General features: G+C 41.6%; 1 protein-coding gene across 13 annotated transcripts in view; it reads right to left on the bottom strand.

Moving 5' to 3' along the window:
• Nucleotides 1–20,073, bottom strand: part of cast (calpastatin) — a 36,657-nt gene extending 16,584 nt beyond the window's left edge. For 2 of the 13 annotated variants that reach the window (XM_071516529.1, XM_071516534.1), the window contains exons 1-2: nt 19,873–20,071; nt 17,950–18,033 (exon numbers count right to left, since the gene is read on the bottom strand). In XM_071516529.1, the coding sequence (XP_071372630.1) occupies nt 17,950–18,033; nt 19,873–19,920 (132 nt within the window). In that variant the 5' untranslated portion in view covers nt 19,921–20,071. Of the gene's footprint in view, nt 1–6,093; nt 6,249–12,636; nt 12,764–17,949; nt 18,034–18,889; nt 19,142–19,872 lie in introns of those variants that run through there. The other 11 variants (XM_071516535.1, XM_071516541.1, XM_071516531.1 and 8 more) reach the window with 9 other exon arrangements.
• Between the last annotated feature and the right edge of the window lie 1,248 nt (nt 20,074–21,321).

Genomic DNA, 21,321 nt, shown 5'->3' with positions numbered 1-21,321 from the left:
TCATGACCGCACAGGCTGTGAATTGCATAATTGCTAATAAAAAATTTAAAAAAATCCTTAATTTAGAGTCACTGCTTGCAATTCAATTTCAATTGATTCTTAACCAATGCTTCAGTCCTGTGAGAAAAAATGTGTACTGCAGTATGCCATTATCATTATGTCATGTCTAAGCACCTTTAAGCCTCTGAGTGACCGAACCTGTCAAGCCAGCTGTGGCTCACACTGAGGTTATACTGAGATGATATGACAGGGCGGAGGGGAAAATGAGTTTGTGTGTCTGTGAGAGCCAGAATGAAGTGGGTGAAGGGGAGCAAGATAGAGGGATGAACAGGGGGAAAAAGAGACACACATTGTGAATTGCATCACTCTGTAGCATCTGCAATTGGGGCCTTTTATTTAGAAATGATTGCAGCTCAGCACCATCAATGATTGCCTCACACCCTGTTTGCAGTCGAGACACGCTGGTGATACATTTGACATAGATAAGGTCACAGACCTCAGGGATAGAACATGTGAATCATTTCTTTCCTCTAGCCTTGCTTCAACCACAGGTCAGTTATGAGTCTATTCCCCATACCCTGTCTCTGTATTTCCTTCTAAAATCTCACTGGTGGTGAAGATCCAAGATTTTTCACCTGTATAGTGAGTTCAGAGGCAGATGGGGGGAGAGGAGCAGAGGAATTGAGGAAAGTCACTTAAGATTTGTCCAACTAAGCAAGGCACCTGTACTTGTCCTACTTACATTTCTGTTTCCTTTCTCTTTAGGAATATTTTATCATTGATCTGTAAGAGGTTGCAAGAGTCAAATTAATGCAGCCAATGTTGTTTTATCTTGTGATTAATGGTTTTATCTTGTGACTAAGTGTTTCTGACTCAAATATATAATGAAGCACAGAAAGAAAGAAACAAGGACTGAAGGTAGGAAGGAATAAGCATTTTCACCCACTGTTTGGGAAGTGGGTGTGAGGAGGAAGTGAGGTCACAAGCACCCAGGGCAGCCAGTGCCATAGAGAGAGGTTGGGTCACGTTGCTCCTCTCCCTGCAGTAAATATTGATGGTTGCTAAGCAACATATTGATGGTTGCTAAGCAACCAAATTAATAACTCCAATGACTGAAAAGAAGGAAGTGGTAGTGCATGTTGGGTGGTAAGGCATGTTAGCTGATGTGTTCTATAAGTTTAATTTGCAGGTGAAACAAGTATCCAGCCCATGGGAAGACATTCTCATTACAAATATACAAATGCTGGAAAATGTTTTGAATGGTGCCAAACTTAAAAAGTCACACACTTGACCAGTAGTGCAGTTGGCAAAACACTTTACACTTACACATTAACACACTGTCTAGTAATGTTTTCATTTGATTGCAAGATATCATGGTCATTCCAGTATTGGCTTTCACCTTTTTGTCCTAAAATATATTTCAGACCACTCATAGGAAGTAAACAAACCACATATCTCTCTCTGAGGAAACAAAACTTCCCTCAGTGACCCAATGAATGACCAGCACTCATACCATGTCCTACTGTTACCTAGACATACCACCACCGTACATTTATAATGTGCTCCATAAATACAAACTGTGTTAGCTTGACCAATATAACACGCTTCAGATTTGCCAGTGAAATAAAAGGGAAGTTGGCTGGAACAGGAGTTTGGCTCCTCATGTGACTGCTAGCATGATCATATGAGAGCAGTCCACAGAGAAAGTGTTGGGCCAAAGGAACCAGGAGCAGCAACACAGTGGAGACCTTAAGGAATGTGCTACCTTGCTGATCTCAGAGATAGTGTGACGTAGCCATGAGCTATGACCTCCTATAAGACGTCAGAACAGTGTCCCTCTGTGGGCATGGCTGCAAATGCATGTATTACTTTTACCACAGCAATATGCAGAGAAATGTACAATGCTTTAGCCTTGACTCTGGATGGCATCAACACATATGACAAAAGGGAGGGGCATCCTGTTAGCTTAAATTGGCTAAGGTGCATACCATGCAACCATGACGTCCTGGGTTAAAATCTGGCCTCTCACCTTTGTTGCATGTCATTCCACTCTCTCTCCCTATTCCTGTCTCTCTCTACTTTCAGTTATCTACTAAATAAATTAAAATCTGTGTGATCCAGTTTTACCCCAAACACCACACATTATAGAAAACTTTCATATTCTTTCTGTGGTGTGCAAATAATCAATTTTCATTAACTTGACACATTTTGAAACAGCACACAAACAAAATAATTTCCCCTCAAGGCACAGTCTCACATCAAAACCACTGCAAAAGTTCACCACCTCCCCTGCCTTTATGTGGCAAATGGAAGTTAACACAGACAGGTTAGGCTAGCAAATTCAGTGAACCACCCAGATACTTTTTGAACCGCAAACAGACTTTGCTTTTCATTAACAGTCCATAAAATGAACAATAGACTGCGCCACAGACAGGAAGGTGACTACAGCTCAGGTACAGGGGAACAGAACATGTTTACAAGTTGAGTCTCAATGTCCATATCAGAGGATCATAAGAACTACCAGTCATATGTAAACAGGCCAAATAGTGAAGTAAAAATGTTGCTTCTCTGATCTTCCCCACACTGCAGGTGATGTTGTCTTACAAGCACCTGGGATTTCACCTAGATGGCATCCTTGTAAGTGCCACACTGACAAGTTTACTAAAAAGCTGAGGCTGGCTTTCTACTTTGGACATAATTCGAATTTTTGCTACAGGTAAGGAAAGCCCTAAGACACCTCTAACACTTCCCAACCTAATTTAGCAATTTACTCACCCAGCATGTTAATGGACAATATAGAGTGATAAAATAACATGGGTATATAACTAGGTGAGGAATCAAAAATATGAACAGTTAATATGATGTCCTTAACTTCCCCAACTTCTGTAAACACCATGCAAGTTCATGAGGCATATTTAATTACAGGACCTACCAGAACTTCATCTACTCATCTACTCCTTAACTGATCCCTGAGGTTCAGATTAGCAAAGCTTATCTATAGCTAAAACAGAGGTTTGTTATACTCACCTGATCCTGACTGAACTGTCTGTGCTCACCTGAGACCCACCCAAACTCTTTGTCATCTTTCTGTCTGTTGTGACTCCTAACTGCAGCATTCCAACATTTCACATGCCTCCCATAGCAGACTGGTCTGAGCTTACAGAAGGAAGCTCTGCGCTTATAGAAAACAAACTGTCCATCTATAGACACACAATGCATACACAGGCTGCTTTTAGCACATGCCATGAACATTATGCCATTCAGATGGAGGCACCTTACAGTAAATACGTATGTTTTTAAGATGGGTGGCGCCAGTGGGAATTGAACCAATAACCCTGACAGTGTTAGTGGCATGCTCTACCCACCGAGCTGTACAGGACCACACGTTTCTCATGCAGCCAGCAGTGGCCATACCCAGACGTGACCAGAGTGCACAAGAAATGTCATACAGCTGTACCTGGTTGAAATTAGGTCTTGGCAGGGGAAGGGGACGATAGGTGCCGTGTGTCTGTTTTATAAGATATAAAAATATTGTGGCTGTCAAACAGGAGTTCACAGAGTCAAACAGGAGTTGACAGACATAATGTACAGTAAACCCATACAGTAGTACAGTTGTAGACTCATTTCATCCCACTAACACACAACATTAACAAACATTAACCAAAACACATTTGAATGCACACACACAAACATACAAAGACACATACATTGTGCGCACATACACACACACACAGAGCCCAACTCATCTCCTCCATAACACAATGGTGTCCATAGGTTTAAAATACATAGGCATTCCAAAAGCCCATACAGGGGTTTATATAGACCTGTGGCATGGCATGTGGTCAGTTCACCTTTATCCCCTGGTGAAAATCATGAACCCTAACCCATTGTCCTCATAGACATCAGTGGTCACAAACACCTGCACCTATAAGGTCCTCTTACACCTGTTTTAACAGGGTCTTGTAAGTATACCAGGATTTCTGTCATCCATCACACTGGTGGACAAAGTAATTGCAACAGAACAAATGGTGAACAAATGTGAAGATCAACAGGGAGATGGAATGTCCTCAGAGTGCCAGTGATCTCTGAGTTGATTGAAAGTTGAGAAGTTGCAGCTGTAGTCCACTGCAATTAGTGGAGGACCAAAAAAACAAAACAAAAAAAACGTACAAATCAAAGGGCACTGTGTTGGAGGGCACTCTGGTCGGTGCGTTAGACAGACCCTGTCCATAACTATGCCTGCTTCCTGTGGTACAACACATGACACCCACATACACACACACACTCAGCCACAAGTACCACATAGCACAAAGCTGAGGGCTATAGCTCCTGTAGCAGTAACCAGTAAACACAACACTGGCTTACGTAGTTGATAACTGGACACCAATATCAGCATGGCAGTGCTTCTGGGAAAGCAGGGGCCTCCCACCTTCCGCAACCAAAATGAGTGTGGCCAAAATAGACACATGGCGGATTTCAGAGTCAAATAGACTGCATATGTTTCTATCACATTACTCGCATAACCAATGCACTGCACTAAGGTAATGTGGATAATGGAAGTATAGTGCCATTTGAAACCATTGCCCATTTCAAAACGCCATTCTTCCACTTTGACAAATCATCAAATGGAAACTCTAGTTGAAGCACTCGCTCCGAAGCTTGGCACTCAAGTCCCTTTCCTGTTATGGACGGGTATACTGCACAGAGATGTCAGATCATACAGGGCTGCACTCTGAGGTCGCCAATGCACTTTATGAGCCAATGATATGATGCACATTCATTCACAACATATTTGTCTGTCAGCAATGAAAAAACAATGCAGTTTACCCAGAGCTTACCCAACAATAGTGATTAAAGCAGTAGCTTGGGCTCTCGAGGCTGGTTATGAAAACTGATGACTAATGCTGGGCCCCACCCCGCAGACCACAAACAGACACATGTGAGGAAGGCTGGGTACAGCACCCTAGCTGCTGCCATGACTTTAAAATAGCACTGGCAACTTGACGAAATGGTCAATAGTGAAAATGTGAATCACCTCACCTCAATGGCAGCAATGACGAGAGCAGCAGTGGCACAAGTCAAGAACCTGGAGTAGGACTTTAAAAGTAGCAACAAAGCTAACTGTGGACTGGATCTTTAGTGCACTTTAGAACATTGCTGTAGGGAATTCTTCAAAAGTAAACAGACAGCTGAATAAACTGAAGACAAAGTTCATTTAGTTAGTTAAACCTAATTTAATATCTATGCTAATGTATATGGATAGTCATAGTCACTATGCTATCACTAGCTTGTCCAGTTGCTTGTGAGCTGGCACTCTGATGGCACTCTGTCGGTTTTATGTTTTAGTTATCGGATTATACTGCCTCATTCTGCATAATGTGCAATATGTTATTACTCACTAATCGGTTTTACTCCTTTCTTGGAAACTACCACTTTACCTGGTATGTTGCATGGATGCCTGGATCCAGTGGTGAGCAAGGTTAGTTGATTCTCCATTAAATACAAAGAGCAGAAACATCAGACTTTTACTTTGCTGTATTTGTACTGTATTTGTCTATCGAGTGCATACTGAAGAACATGTTTTTATCAACACAAAGCAACCGACCCTGGCTGGAAGAAGCCTGATAACGTCACAGGATTCTTTGCCTAAACCCACACAGAGGAGTATTGTCAGCCCACTGACATATGTAGCATATTATTGATAGAGCTGCTAAAATAGAACAGAAGCCTAGAGGCAACGCTTGAGCTGATTCCCTTAGTTTGTACACACACAGTAACAATGTTTAGTTCTCTGCCAGGTTTCCCAAGCTTTCCTTGACTTGACACGTAAACAGATGTAAATGCTGTAGATGTTGCCGTCTCACAAAACATATAACGTTGAATTGTTGTTAAATATGTCTGCACATACTCAAAAGTTGCCAAGTCTGTGATCATAACAGCTGCTGTCAACTAATCGAACTGCCATACAAGCCGTCAAAGTGATTTGACAGGTATGAGTCAAACAGGAAGCCCTTCAGCACATACAGACGGGCACAAAAACACACACATTTACAAAAGCGCCAGCATGAAGGGCAGCACTGGCTAGGTACATACCATAGGTTTGAGGTTGAGTGTGTATCCTCTATATATATGGCTGTGTATTGCCGAGCTGCTCCCCTGAGGCTCGTTTACCTTAGATTCCCTCTGGTAGAAGTCTATACGGTATGTCACATACACACACATGCACCCATACACTTACATGTACACATAAACACACTATAGACACACGCCCCAGCAGCAACTTGCTGCTCCTCCTATTGGAAGCAGCCCAACAAGCTTGTGCTGCTCTAGCCCCTCCTCTTCTCCCACAAGGCAGTGGATAAGGCTCAGTCAGATTGGATGACCAGACACACAAAGCCCACCCACTTCTCACTGCTGGCCAGGAAAAATAAATAAGCCAAGTCAGTTTCCATGTGTGAGGGAAACTTTGGGCTGGGTCAGTGTGTGTGTGTGTGTGTGTGTGTGTGTGTGTGTGTGTGTGTGTGTGTGTGTGGGGGGGGGGGGGGGGGGGGGGGGGGGGGGCTTGATAAGAGACACAATGGCCTACATAAATATATCTGCAGGAAGGTTAGTTGTTGGATGAGTATGGTGGAGTTACAGGGTGAAGTGGTGGTGATTACTAGGCAAAAGTGGATTTGCTGTAGCAGGCTTGTTTGGCAGAGCTTGGGTGTGTCTGGTACACTCACTGCTTAGGAATCTAGACTGCAGAGCCACTCAAACAACAGAGACAGGGAGAGTGTGCGTGGAAAGAGGGAGGGACAGAGAGAGGGAGGGAGGGGAGGATGGGGGCAGAGTCACGTCACATCTAGCCCAAACCACACCCTTTATACAGGAAACAAGAGCAAACAATTTAAGAAAGAAAAAGATGTTAGGAGGACGAGAGAGAAAGAGAGAGAATACTGAACAGAAACAAGGTGTTCACCCCAAAACGAGTCCAGACATGCTTCCCCTCCACATTGCAGCTCTTCAAAGGCCATGCAGCTATAGCCTCAAAGCAGAGGAACAGACAGGAAACGCAGCTGCTCGACACCAGCCAGGGGTTATGTAAGAATTTTGGAAAAACATGGCGGTGTAATCTTTCGCCTCTGTAGACATGACCACCGCAGATTCCATCATTAATTTGAAAGTTCAGTACCTGAGTTCAAGCAAAAGTGAATCCAGAGACTCTAACTTCTCAGGTGGAGCATTGTGACGCACTCAGCACCAAAATCTTAAAGGGAACACATCTGCAGATCAAAAATGTTAAAGGGGAGGGCTGAAGAGAGCGGCACCCCCTTGTGTCTAAGAACATACATAGCACTTAGATGAAAATGAATGGAGGATTGTTTGTGTGTGTGTGTGTGTCTACAACTGCTGTGTAGGCTTATTGTATGTCTGTCAACTTATCTATCAGTCTGTTGTTTTTGTTGCATGAGTGTGGAGACTAGACTCATGCAACAGACTGGACTGTTTTTGCCTCTGTTCAGATGACAACATTCAGTAAAATGGCAGATGACTGCTACATGTTTCTCTGAACAGGAAAAGAAACTCATGCAAATCACTGCAAAGGAAAATAATTTTGCGGATGTTTGGATGGCATAGTAGTTGTAGTGCTCTGCTGAATGCACTGCATGTGAATATCAGACATGAGATTAAAACAAATAATCCCTGGGGGTTAATTTCTCTAAACTATGTGCTTCCTGAATGACTACAGCCAGCCTGTAGAACTAGAATTTTGATGAATGCTGAAGATATAATCCCCTCACAAGTTATACAAGTATTATCAAAGGGTAAACTATAACATGGGGGAAGATGAGACAGGAACAAAACAAAACAAAACAAAACTGGTACTGGGTGGTCTATGCTGCCATGTAAAACTTTTTCAGTATTCAACAACAGACAACTGAGCAGATTCTGTCCTGCAGTATGTAGACACTGATACAGCATTTAGCAGAGAACTTCGGCATGTGGGATTTATTGTCCAATACATTTGCAAATGTGTAAAGAGACAGAACTTTACCCTTTTTATGTTACCACAAACTGTTCTTTACAAGCAACAAGAAAGAAAAGATTTTTTTTTCCCGTTTACTTCCTGAAAGCATCATTAACATGTGAGCATGAATGAACTGGTTTTATAGTATAGTATATCCTCTGTTTAACCATCAGCCAAATTGAACTAGATTATCACCTTAAACAGGGATACACAGGGGTCAGAATAAGTGCATGGTAGACGTATTAGAATGGGAGCTCAGCGGGTTCTCCTTGAGAGGCATGGCCTGCCTTGTGTCTGCATTCCTCCGGCCATATCCTATTTGTCTAAAAATATCTTAAAAAGGACAAGTAGTGGAACCACTGACCTGCTCAACTTATTATGCAATCTGTGCCCTGGCATCTCTTTGATAAGACATATTTGTGTCTGTTGTGGGAGATTGCCGAATAAATCGCCTGATACATTCCTGCCCCCGACTGACTCCAATAACACAAGAACAGCCTATCCTCTGCTTCTGTGTATCTGTGTGTGTGTGTGTGTGTGTGTGTGTGTGTGTGTGTGTGTGTGTGTGTGTGTGTATGAGAGTGCGTGCGTGCATGTTTGTGAAAGAAAGTTGCATGCTTACGCCTTACTTGGTAACCTTTGGTAACAAGTATCTCTGTTGACAACTAATGAGCTAAACCAGGCCATGGACCTGCCCATCTCTAGGGATTGACCAATCAGAAAATCTGAAGTTGAGAACAGTGGGAGGTTTCTAGTCTGAAACTCAAGTTCTGTTTCTAGGAGTTCACAGGCAAACTCAAAATGGTGGGCTACAGGGTATTACTGGTTCCTAAACCTAAACCAGGGGGAAAGCACAAGACTGATAGCAGTATAGTGGCACTAACAAAGTGAGAGTGTGCTGTGAAAAGTATTTTATATTGGAAATATAAGGATACGTTGTTGCCAAAATATTTTGGAGGTTATTAAAGTGTGTGTGAAACAGGCCTGGCCTTTACCATGTTCCTTTGGAGTACCCAAGTTCCTATAAGCAGCTACCGTTTGTGTCTCATAAATATGAAAAAATAGCTGTCACCATTCTAAATATTGTACCTACTCACTCCAATGTCACTCTGCCCCCTCCCCTCCCCGACTGACAGGAAGCAGAGCATAACATAATGTGTGCACTGATATAAAACACTCAACTCAGGCACAATGAAATGACGATAAAACAGAAACTTAGGCAAAACCAAATTTAGGCTTTGTGTTTACTGTGATGGATTATCGAGCTCAGGCAGTTTTCAAGTCTGTGGAAGTTGTTTTTTATACTGCACAAAAATGATTGTCAGCAAATGGCTTTCTCAGTGATTAAGGGCTACACTAATAAACTTGACTTGACTTGACTTCTTCTGAAGGGAGGAAAACGAGCCCTGACATCTCCAACTGTGCTGACTGTGTGCAGACACACCAGAAATAACTTAGTAAGTAGAGGGTCAACCTATTGGGAAAAACTTTAAAAAATAATGGTATTATCCTTTAAAGTGTACAATTTCATAGTTTAGTTTAGTTTTATTTTCAAGATTAATAACAACTTCAGGACATGATTCTGTCCACTAAAACCATGCAAAATTACTTGTGACTGTGACTTCTTCTCTTGCACTACTTAACTGCTGGCAATTGAACATGGTCTTAAAATTAATCTTATAATATAATACTGCTGCACCCCTTGTAATAGGTGTGTCTGCTTAAATTCTAAGATGCAAAGTAATGTCATACTCTTCAACATTTTTACAATCCTCTCTCTCAGTATCAACCTACATTCAACCCACAAGCTTGCTTTTTCTCTTCTCTGTTCCCTACAGTTCTGACTCCCATTCTCTGGTTTTCCCCTCGGCATCCATGTCTCTCCCACTCTCTTTAAACCAGGGATATTCTTTGCTCTCCTGGATGTCTGTGTACCATCTATGAGTCTAAATTTAGCACTGTACATTCTCCCTGGTTTGTTTACCCACATTCTCCATCCCACACTTAAACACACACAAGTAAATTAACTTTTTCTACTTACTGAGAAACCTTTCTACTGTCAGTATGCTAGCTAAAACCTCTGTCTTACCCTTGCATGCTTGAATAAACGAGTCTCAAACTGTTTGCCAGATGTTAAACAAGTGGAACGGACAATATTTAAAGCATTGTAGCCATTTATTGCTAACAATCTGGAGATAGAGATGCCAGCAATTAGCTCATAGTATTCAGTAGCTTGCTAAGCCAACATGTTATCACCAACTTCTAGCCTGCTACTTTCATGTGTTTGTGTGAAGACTAATGCTGAGCATCTCAATGATTATATCACATTACCATTTCCAGTGACTGCACGGCTGCTCAGTAGCTTTCATTTCCTATCCTTACTTGTGGGGTAAAAACATCATGTGGCAAGAGCACTAGCTTTTCCTCAAGCATAACAGATGTAAACAGACATGAGAACAAATGTCCGAAAAAGTTTGTGCTGAGCAACAACGCCCTGCTAAAGCACATTCTCAGGTAAGCCCAGAGGCCTGGAAGCTCTGCCAGAGGTGCTTTTATATAATCAACATGACAAAAGCCTGTGAGCATGATCGGATTAGATCAGTAGTCAAGCTCAAGCCAAACTGACAGTGAAGCGAGAAATCTGACAGCACGAGACTCCATCAGTGGCCTGTGGGATAAACACTGACGTCTAATTATGTGGTATAGGAAACGCACATGTGTAGCTGCAACATAAGTGACTGTGCACACATGCCCATACAATATGTTCTCTCTCTCTCTCTCTCTCTCTCTCTCTCTCTCTCTCCCTCTCTCTTTCACACAACAGCCTGAGGGTGTGTCACCCTGATCCACGTGCTGGAGAGTGTTGTTCCCTCCCCTCTCCAGGCAGACACATGTCATCAATAAAGCTGTTTCCCTATAACATGGGTATTCATACATTATTCATATATTATACATTATCAAATTTCGTCGCTTCGACTTGGGTTGAAGAGGTGAAGAATACCCAACACCAGAATTGCATTAGGGCAAATAGGGCAAATCTATGGGCTTTCAATTACAGGGGAATAGGAGACTCTTTTCTATTGCAACGTCACTGATTTAGGCTGATAAGACAGGTGTATTATATCTATGTACGTATGTATAAGCAAAACATAACCAGCATTTTAGAGATACTATTAAGTGTGTTATCAGTAGGTCTTAAATAATTAAGATCTATACAGTAATACAGGATGTGATTTGGTGAGGAATAGAACATACATTGCAGTACTGTAAGTACTGTAATTGCTGACCATTGCATCAAAGCATGCAAACATAAGTATGAAGGGTTGAGACCGACGTATACCACATCCACTTAGCTAATAATGGGTGTGTGTTTGACAGGGGAAGTGCACTGGACATGTGGATAAGTGTGACACCATTGTCTCGTTGTCATCATTGGACATTATTGTGATGGTTATGAATACACCGTCAAGATATATTTTCCCAGTGGCCGTTTCCTGTCACTGTAATGATAGGCACCAGATGATAGTGAGTTGGGGTGGGAGGCAGAATGCAATCCAGGCCTGGGAATCTGGCTGAAAACAACACACAGCCTCCCACCAAAAAAGAGAAGATAGGCTATCTCCGTCCAGTCCTCTTCCCAACCAACCCACACTAGTTGTGTAACCTTTAACACATAGTGTGACTCACACTAAGCTAACTCAGTGCTGATAACAAAAGTACTGACAGCAGGATAGACAATAAGCCTATCATCTACCACCACTTTAGGTCACTTTGTCTGCCAGACATACATGAAAATGTTACACAAGATAATCACATTGAGCCCTCAGTACATGACAAACATGCAATTTTAACTATTGTAAAAAAAAAAATACCTAGACGTATTCCAACTCACACACCCATTTGGGTTTGCTCCATCACTGCTGATAATCATGGGAGAATGCAATTTGAGCAAGACATAAAAACTCAAAGCCCTGTGCTAGGAAATGTCAAACAAAATGTACATATGCCGATTCAACATTCAAACTACTTCTTATGAAAATGAAAACAGCACAGTCTGCACTTGTTAGAAACACTCTACTTGTATAAAAAAACACACGCCTATCCCCTTAGAAACCATCAAAACATCAAAACAGGCGTCCATCCACATTTCCTGCAGACAGACACAACTGGCAGCAAACATGTCCTCAACAACGCAGGCCTTGTCCCAGCCTTGGCTTAATATCTCACTACTACAAAACACACTCTGGCTCTAAACTCCCGGAGGTTGACCGGGAGCCTCTCACATTCCAGCCCTCCTCACCTCCCAGCCGAGAGAGAGAGAGAGAGAGGGAGAGAGGGAGAGAGAGAGGAGGTCTGACTTGGATTGGTGCCAAGACAGTTTTCCTCCTGACGTGCTTTCCCGTATAAGTCCTTTGCAAAACCCATGCACAGTAACACTACCAGTACTCATTCACAACTGCGAAACATTTCAAATACACGTACCCTTATGTTTGCAGACTAACTTACGTTAACATAACAAAATACACGTGGATACTTTGGATAAGTTGCTCAACACATACAATAGCACACACACACACACACACAGACAGGCAGACAGACAGACTCATTCACACATATGGACACACCTGCTGCTCCACGGCCACATCCTGAAGGGCCGGGGTGTCCCGTGGGCCTCGGATCCAGCTCAGTAACTGGCCCATGTTGGCTGAATGTGCCTCCGAGTGTGTGTGTGTGTCAACCTCTGCCTACTCTGTCGGCTGCAGCATGCTCCCAACACACAGGGAACAGAGCAGGACAGGGGGCAGGGCAGAGGGAAGAGGGGGCGTGGCCGGGGAGCAGAGGGGGCCGGGGGAAGGCTGAGACGTCGGCATGGTAGTCAGAAGAGGCCGGGCTGTAACTCTCTGGGCTATAAAGGGAACAGCGCTGACCAGGGACTGACACCCATCTGATGAGGGGCCACATCTGAGCCTCTTCTCAGGGAAACAGATACTACTCTGAGCACACACACAAAAATATGCATGGCTGGCCAGATGCGTAAAGATATTTTAACCATAAATGTAACACTCGCTCAGTCTTATCTGCTAAAATCCAACCTACTTATCAAGAAGCACACACCCACATTTGTAATGATATATAGCTCTCCAACACACACAGGAATACATATGCACACATAGAGGCTTATGTACACATTCACTCACAGCAATAAAAGATAGCTTGTGGAACCACCCTGGCTGCCTAATTGCGTAGGAGAATATAGGGAGGGGCGCAACTTTAGTTTGATATCACAGCTGGGTCAACTATCTGCCAAGTGAGGCCAAGTTCAGCTAAAAACTTTATCGATCATGTTTTTTCATAACCTCAGGAGGCTAATACTGAGAGGCAAATCAAAGAGAATGCCAGTAGTATTTCCTAGACCTCACTCCAATATGCGATTACTCAGTTGAAATATTAACTGTATCAATCAATAGTTACTGATTGAGCCACTGAAAAACTACCAATTCCTTTGGCAAATTGAGGGAATTTCAATGTGAGTGACCCTGCACATCAAAACTGCCATGAAACATGTATGCCAGTGCTAAAAAAAAAATGGTTGCGACTGTTGCGGAATCAGAGTATACTATTCACTGCTGTACCAAAAGTGCAGAAGTCATGACAAATAATTTTGCAAAGGCTTAAGGCATGGGTGTTGCCTCTCTGAAGTTTCACCTTCCTTAATACTTTACAAAGAAAGCAAATTTTGTATAAGCAAATATTCAGCAAACTGCAGGAATGGAAGATGGAAATGTATTCTATAGCACATTTCGAACACCTTTGCAAACACATTTAAATTATGAATGAAAAAGTCCCCACAAGGCAATATACACAGTGTGAACAAGCAGTCGGGTGTTTATGAAGCTGTCATGTTGCTCCTATTGTTGTCATGTCACTCCTATTATTCCAACAGACCACAAGTAATTGCAAAGCAGTGGGAGTGCAAAGTACAATTCCAGCCGTATCTCTGAGCCTATACCTAACCCATGACTTCACTGCATTGTGTGTCCCTTTGGGTAGTGCCTGGGTGGGGTGTGCAGACAATACAGTCTTTGAGTGAGTCACTGTGATAGAATCAGTCTGTAGCCGAACCTTTCACTCAAAAGCAGCCGTTGTTTCAGCAGCACCTCTCAGCGGAAAAATGGAAATATTCATGTTTCGACAACGTACTGTAAATGAGTTTAAACCAAATAGATGTGGTAACACTCGAATGGTCGCTAAGCTTCCATTTCCCAGAATAATTCTACCCGTTAAACCGCGACATATATAAGGGTATAAGGCTGGCAATTGCAACCTGTAACATCATATACACAGTGGGAGGAACACAGTATGGAACATATGACAGAGCCAAAGAACTCCCGTAGTAGGTGCAATATGATACAGAAACTGACTGGCTGTGAACCACATCCCTGTCGGGCTCCTTTACAGAATTAAGACAAACATATAAATGAATACCAGTGGACTCCAAATGATAAAAAAAAAACAGAAAATAACTGATGTGTGTTTAGTTGAATGATGTTTTTAGGATTTCACTTTTTATACATTCCACTTCTGATGTACAGGGTGTTCAAACTGCGAAGGAATGAAGTCATGCTGGTCTGCTTTGCAGTTCTTTTCTGCACCTGACAGTTTGAAAACAGGCAAAGCATATACAGGTACATACATGTACCTATGTAGCTGTACATACATACATATTGTAATGGACACACGCACACACATTCCAAATTTTGCATTACCCACCCACAGCACACTCCCTACAGACACACCTTTCAGCGATGTGACATGTCAGCTAAACCAGCTTGTAGAACGAGCTGTTGCATCATGGGAAAGAGTCGTCTTGGAACCTCCCTAGGATCTACCTGAGCTTTTAATCTTTTTATGGGATGTGTTGTTGTAAAGGTAGGAGGATGGGACGATTTATCAAAATTCAATATATTGCAATAAAAAAACAATGTGCATCGTGGGGCAGAAAAAATGAATCGCAATATCAGCTACATTTTATTCTGCTGTAGTAATCATATGGAATCGTATCCTGAGATAAGCATAATGTCCCACCCCTAAAAGGTAGATCTGGCTTCTCATCAGTTACTTATATTCAGGTTCACAAACAAAGACTCAGTCACACAAATTGGCAAGGACAACTCACTGCTTCCTCATAAGCACAACAAAAGCACACAAAATGAGTGAGTGGAATGAAGTTGAAGGAAGAATTAGATGTTGTAAACAGTGTGTGTGTGTGTGTGTGTGTGTGTGTGTGTGTGTGTGTGTGTGTGTGTGTGTGTGTGCGTGTGCGTGTGCGTGTGTGCGTGTTTTTGTCAGTGTATGAACGTAAGCGTGCGTGTGTAACTGGACTCCCCTGCTGAACTGGCTCTCATCTCTATATTTAGATCCGTGTCATACTTCAGTCACCACTAATTCTGCCATACTCGCTCTGACATCTACAATGGCCGTCCGTCACCACCTCACACAGCGGGTCTCTTAGGTTTGTGTTCCCACTGCTGTTTGACAGACATACAGGGTTTGTATATCCACCTGCTAACATGCTAATAGTACCATGGATAGATAATACATGCCTTATCATTCTCTTTTTTCCAGAAATGTGCAATATATAATGTACAACTGCTATGCAAACAATAGCAGTTTGCAGATACATATAATCATAAATCTGCTAAGTAAGGCTAATTTTACATCAACAATTTGACAATAAATATCAGCAGCAAAGACTGTGCATGTTTGTGGTTGATCTTGGTCTCATTAGAGATGTGTTCACGTCTCCCACTCAACGAAGTGACGCTATTACATCATTAACGCTATTATTACTGTGAAAGTGATCACTGATATTTGGCAACAGGCAAAATGCAGCAGAGCAGCAGTGATGATATGGGTCTATCACAACGCTCCATCAGCAGAGTAATCACACAAACAATTAGGCCTACAGCTCTTTCACAGCCTCATTTTGTGACCCAATTTATTTCATTGCCACTGGCATTGAGGAGCCACTATTAGGGCCTAAACATAATTGTAAACCTAGGTCTACATCTATTTCACTCACTAATATTTTACATCATTATCTATATGATTACTTTTGGTCTGAATATGGGCCATATTTTTTAAATAGCATGCCAAACTATCAATAAAGTGAATCTCAAAATGCCTCTTCACTTTCAGCAGCCTGGTGCAGATTCACCTGGAAATCTTCAGGGCCTCTGAACCCCAGAAAGAGTTGAGAATTGACTCTTATTGATAGAACAGTGCAACCTGTGTATTAAAGTGGAAATTTGAATGACTGAATATCAACTGAGTGACATAATCTAGAAGTTCTAATACTGATTGCGTACTTTCTTATGTTGCATGGAAATATATTTTTTCATATTTCCTGGAAAACAGAAAATGGAAAGGGCAATTATCTTGGCAAACAAAGAAACTACTATATTGCATATCAATTTGTAGCCTACCTGTACTTTTTAGATTGGATTACATATTCATCTCAGTGAGAGGTTACAAATGCTAGTATATTGCATTTTCTCTCATAAAAGGTTATGTGCATGCCACTGTAGAAAACCAGAAATGATAAAGATGATCTTTACAGCATTTCTGCTTTAGTAGAGAGTTCACAGTGAAAAAAGACAGAAGGATGGGAGAGAGGGGATGCAACAAAGCAACAAAGGTTCCAGTCCAGAAGTTGCCCTTTTAGAGAGTTTCACTCCTGCCCCTTTCAGAGTCTGTGCATGCCTCTGGGCTTGCCAATATAGGCCAGCAATCATACTAATTAGTCAAAGTCTTGAGCCATTTTCCACCTCTTAACATCAGATTGGTTATAATAAGTCATAATAAGATTACCGCATCCACATTAATAAACGCATTACACATCAGCCTGTAAAAAGTTAGGTGACATTTTGTCAAAGGTTAGGCCAGGATCCTCTAACTATTTATTAACAAGACATTTTCATTTTTGACATTATATGCAATCCACACAGTAATATAGACTAAATTGTGTGACTATCGATTTCCAGAATGTGTGCATTCTGAATGTCTAAAAGAGGCATGCTGAGGTTTTCCTTGATGGACCTGTGACAGCATCTAAAAGAGAGCATCATACCTTGGGGGTCAGCGGGGTCGACCACACCTCTCACTAAGATAAAAGTTCTTGTCCATTCCTTGCTCACAGTTGCTCTGAGGAGTTTCCTAAATCAGCCATAAGCTGGCACTCCTTGCTAGGATTTTTTAGGTTAGGTTAATAGGTCTCTAAGAGCATTCTCTGAGTTGTTTGGGAGATATTTTCTGTGGTATTGGGTGTAGCATAACATTCTTCAGAGTGCACATACAACCTGTTTGTCTCATTACAAGAGCTGAACAACTATTGTTTTTTAGAACACGTGTCCGAAACAAGTTCACCCCGTCACTACAACTATGGTAGCAGGTAAATCCCAGGCAGCCTTGTGAAACTAGATCACTGAGGTGAACAGACGGTTGGTTTTGCAGACAAATTGTTTTACCTGAGGATTCAGAACCTGTTAGCTCACTAGAGGGAGACAAACACAAATCTAAAGTTGCCTACCAAACTGGTTTGACATCTTGTCATTGGCCCTTAAATTCAGAACAAAAAAGCAACCCCAGTATCTCATCTGCAGTAATGTTAGTCTTTGTGCAGCTGAAATACAAAATCAATGTTTTTTCACTTCTACACTTGCTGTTTTATCCATCCAAAATTATCTAAACAGGATCATGTACTGATATTGAAACACATCCAGCACATTATAGCCAAAATAAACCTTTTTTTCAAGCCCCTGGTATGGCAGGTAGCAAGATAATCATATAGGACTTTTCTTCATACATTTCAAAGTGAATTTATGAGACAACACAGGCAATTTCCGTGGTGAATCCTTTGAGAGGGGTGAAGTCAGTACCTTGGCATGGGACCCTGCAGTGGCAAAGTAGGAGGTAGACCTGCTACTATGGACTCCAACTGGGGAAGGATCTGCTCCTCGATGCTACACACACACACACACACACACACACACACACACACACACACACACACACACACACACACATAAACATACACCCAGTTGTATTGATAAGTAATCCTTTGAAGGCTGAATGACTTCTGGCACTAAATTCAATGGAACATCTCTTCAGGATGTAGTAATTTCAACTTATTTTGTGGTTTATTAAGTTTATTAAGTTAAGTTACAGTTGTCAAATATTTGTTTTGCAAGTGGTGATCTTATTTCTATTGTTGTCTCTTAACCATTTTTCAAACAAATAAAAAAAACAACCATGCATTAGTCCAAGATGTGCCAGTTCCCACAGTGTTCAAGTATGTGCGTAGCATTAAGCATATACGTCATTCCAAATAATGTGGTTTAATGTTATGAGAGCTTAAGCATTGCCATAAATTGGCTGGAATGAGTTGAAATACTGTAATATTAACGTATAGTACACTATACTATACTGTACTATACAGTGTAATATAGGACTTCTGACCCCAACAGAGTGACCTTAAGGAGTAAATAGATGGGCTAGGCAATGTATTCAATCCTATCTCATATTAAAAGTTAAACAGTCACACACCCTGAAATATCAATATTGTACCTGACAGGACATGGACCAAGCCTTTAGCCTGTGCCAAATGAATGTCATTCTTTTCTAATCAAAAGTTATCTTGTTTATGCCAAGTTTTTACAGAGCTTTCATCAACGTAAGTCAACTTTCATTACAGTACAATAAAACTAGACCGGCGACAACAACTGCCAAGGATTACCTAACACTTACTGACATGTATTGCCAGAGGGTCAAAAAGAAGAGAGGGTTGAATGTACAGTTAAAGATGTGGCATGTACTCACAAGGCTCGTCCAGTATGCTGCGTACGCCATAGGGGATCTGGAGGCGAATTTACAAACTGGTCTGAAATAAATACCCTGCCAGTCTCTCCTGGTTTTACCACAGGACTACTCTCATGCGTCCACAAGCAGAGCGCCACTCCCCGCAAACTTCAAATAAAGTAGACAGATAGTAACAAATGGCGTCCAGCCTACTGAACCGACGAACGGGTTGCAGCAATGTGACAAGGGATCGATTTGCATTTACTCTGCTATTATACTTTTCCAACAGGATATGTGGCTCTTCCGCATAACCAAAGAACAATCAAACATTGGCCTGTATATACAACTTCCCAAACCAGCGGGCATACTTGGGGGATGGAATCAACCATTGCATAATCCATAGCTGAACGAGTTTTTTTTCCCCACCCCAAAGGCACCTGACAATTTACCTTTGTTTCCACAGAATGAATGATTTGAGCATCTTCACCAAAATGCACACTTTGCTCAATAAGCATGCATATCCTACTTGTATCACATACTTGTTGAGCGCAAATTGCAATGTGAGTGGACATGAAAGTTCCTGCAATCAGGTCGATTGATTCAACCATTTGCAGCGATCAATACATTGATTGAACGCTGATGCAGAATTATAACAAAGCTCAGCGGTGCAGCGCCCTGCAGCACCTCTTAAACACATTGTTTGAGCCATAAGACCCAGATTAACCCATGCTGCAAAAATACATGTCACTTACATTCCACAATATGCTGAGAAACCTTGTAAAATATATTTGTGCATGTAGATGTCATTCATGTGAATTACATTTTGGATATGGCTACATGCACAATGTTTCGAAAGAACGTCATCTAGTCTGACATTTGCCTACTGGACATTGTTTGCATGTCTGAAACACTCTAGACATATTCTGAAGTTGGCTATAGCCTTATGTAAAATAGGCTACATGTTTTCCGTATGGTAACGGCCATGCTAAAGAGGGAAAACTTACCTCCTTTGTATTTTTATGATGGCCATGGCTTCTCTTTTTATGTGGCATCTCTCTAAAATGCGATAAACTTTTTCAATTCCCAATTCGCCCTTTCAAGCCTCTGCTAGGAAACTAAGAGTCTTCGCCTGATCTGCCCCTTAGAGCCAAAGAAGTTGCCCCTCCCGCTAGGAAAACTGTCGTATTTGATTGATCAAAGTGGTTGCCATAACCAAAATTAAGCTCTCTTTCTCTCTCTCTCTCTCTCACTGTGTGTGTGTGTGTGTGTGTGTGTGTGTGTGTGTGTGTGTGTGTGTGTGTGTGTGTGTTTGCGTGTGTATGTGTGTGTGTGTGTGTGTGTGTGTGTGTGTGTGTGTGTGTGTGTCACATTATGGAGGTTAATGGAAGACAATGTGTTAGTCTTTTATCAGATGGAGCCCTTCCTTTCTACATGATGTTCAGACTCAGTGAACAAAAACAGCATCAACTTGGGAGTTGTAAGCTGCTGAAATACACTAACCGAGATCATAAGATGATAAACGGCCTACATGGACTGAATACATAATTTAACACAGATTTAGAAATATAATTTTAGTTGTTTGCTTGAGATGCACTGCTGTTATCAGAAGGCAGTTACACAGTCCGGTTTTTTCTCATGACGGGACCCGCCCCGCAGTTCAGGGAAGAGTTGACTCACCACCCGTGTTGTTTGGATTTTCCTCCCAGTGAGCTGGCAGCATCATGCAGCTCCATGTTGCCCCCTCGTGGGAACCAACAGCCTGTCGGGTCCTGTGGAACTGGAATAGGACAGAAACGGGTCGGGCCGGGGCTGATCCTGGTGTGTCCCAATGTGACAAGATTGATCCATAATAAAATAAAAATAAAAAATAAAAAATAATTACATATTTTTTTTAATCAATTGCTAAACTGTATTTATTCAATTTCTGAGCAAAAACCATATAACGCAAAGACTTATTTATATTTACAGTGTCTTGGGGTTAAATTCCTCCAGATATTAACAAGGGTACCAATAGTTTCTGGAGGGCACTGCATTGTATTTAGTCCTTTAACAATTTTGTTACATTACAACACATACAGTATTCCCATGAGCTAGATCCACTGATTATGTTGTATCACATGCTAATGTTGTAATGTTAAGTACTACTATGTTAAAAGCAATATATAACTTCTCATTTTGAAGATGTTGATTTTTTTTAGTTTTGTTCATTCATTTATATCAACAGAAATGGTAAAACAATGAATGTCTATCATCAATTTAACCATGCATAACCATGCCTCATAAACCGATATCTCATATTAGGTTTTTGTTTACCAAAACTATTGTTCAAACCATCAGACTGATCAGAGTGTTTGGGAGAGGACAGAGGGACAGAGGCTCCTGGCACAATCATCACACAAACAATCTAATCAAATCTGAGCCTAATCAAGCATTGATTTATTAGCAGTAAATTC

Source organism: Centroberyx affinis, unplaced genomic scaffold (genome assembly GCF_046629955.1).
Source record: "Centroberyx affinis isolate AG114_WGS23_722 - 3 ecotype Tasmania unplaced genomic scaffold, CSIRO-AGI_Caff_v1 ptg000409l_1, whole genome shotgun sequence".
In the NCBI taxonomy this organism is placed as follows: domain Eukaryota; kingdom Metazoa; phylum Chordata; class Actinopteri; order Beryciformes; family Berycidae; genus Centroberyx; species Centroberyx affinis.
The sequence above is the reverse complement of the archived record's forward strand: the minus strand, read 5'-3'. Positions and strand labels throughout refer to the sequence as shown.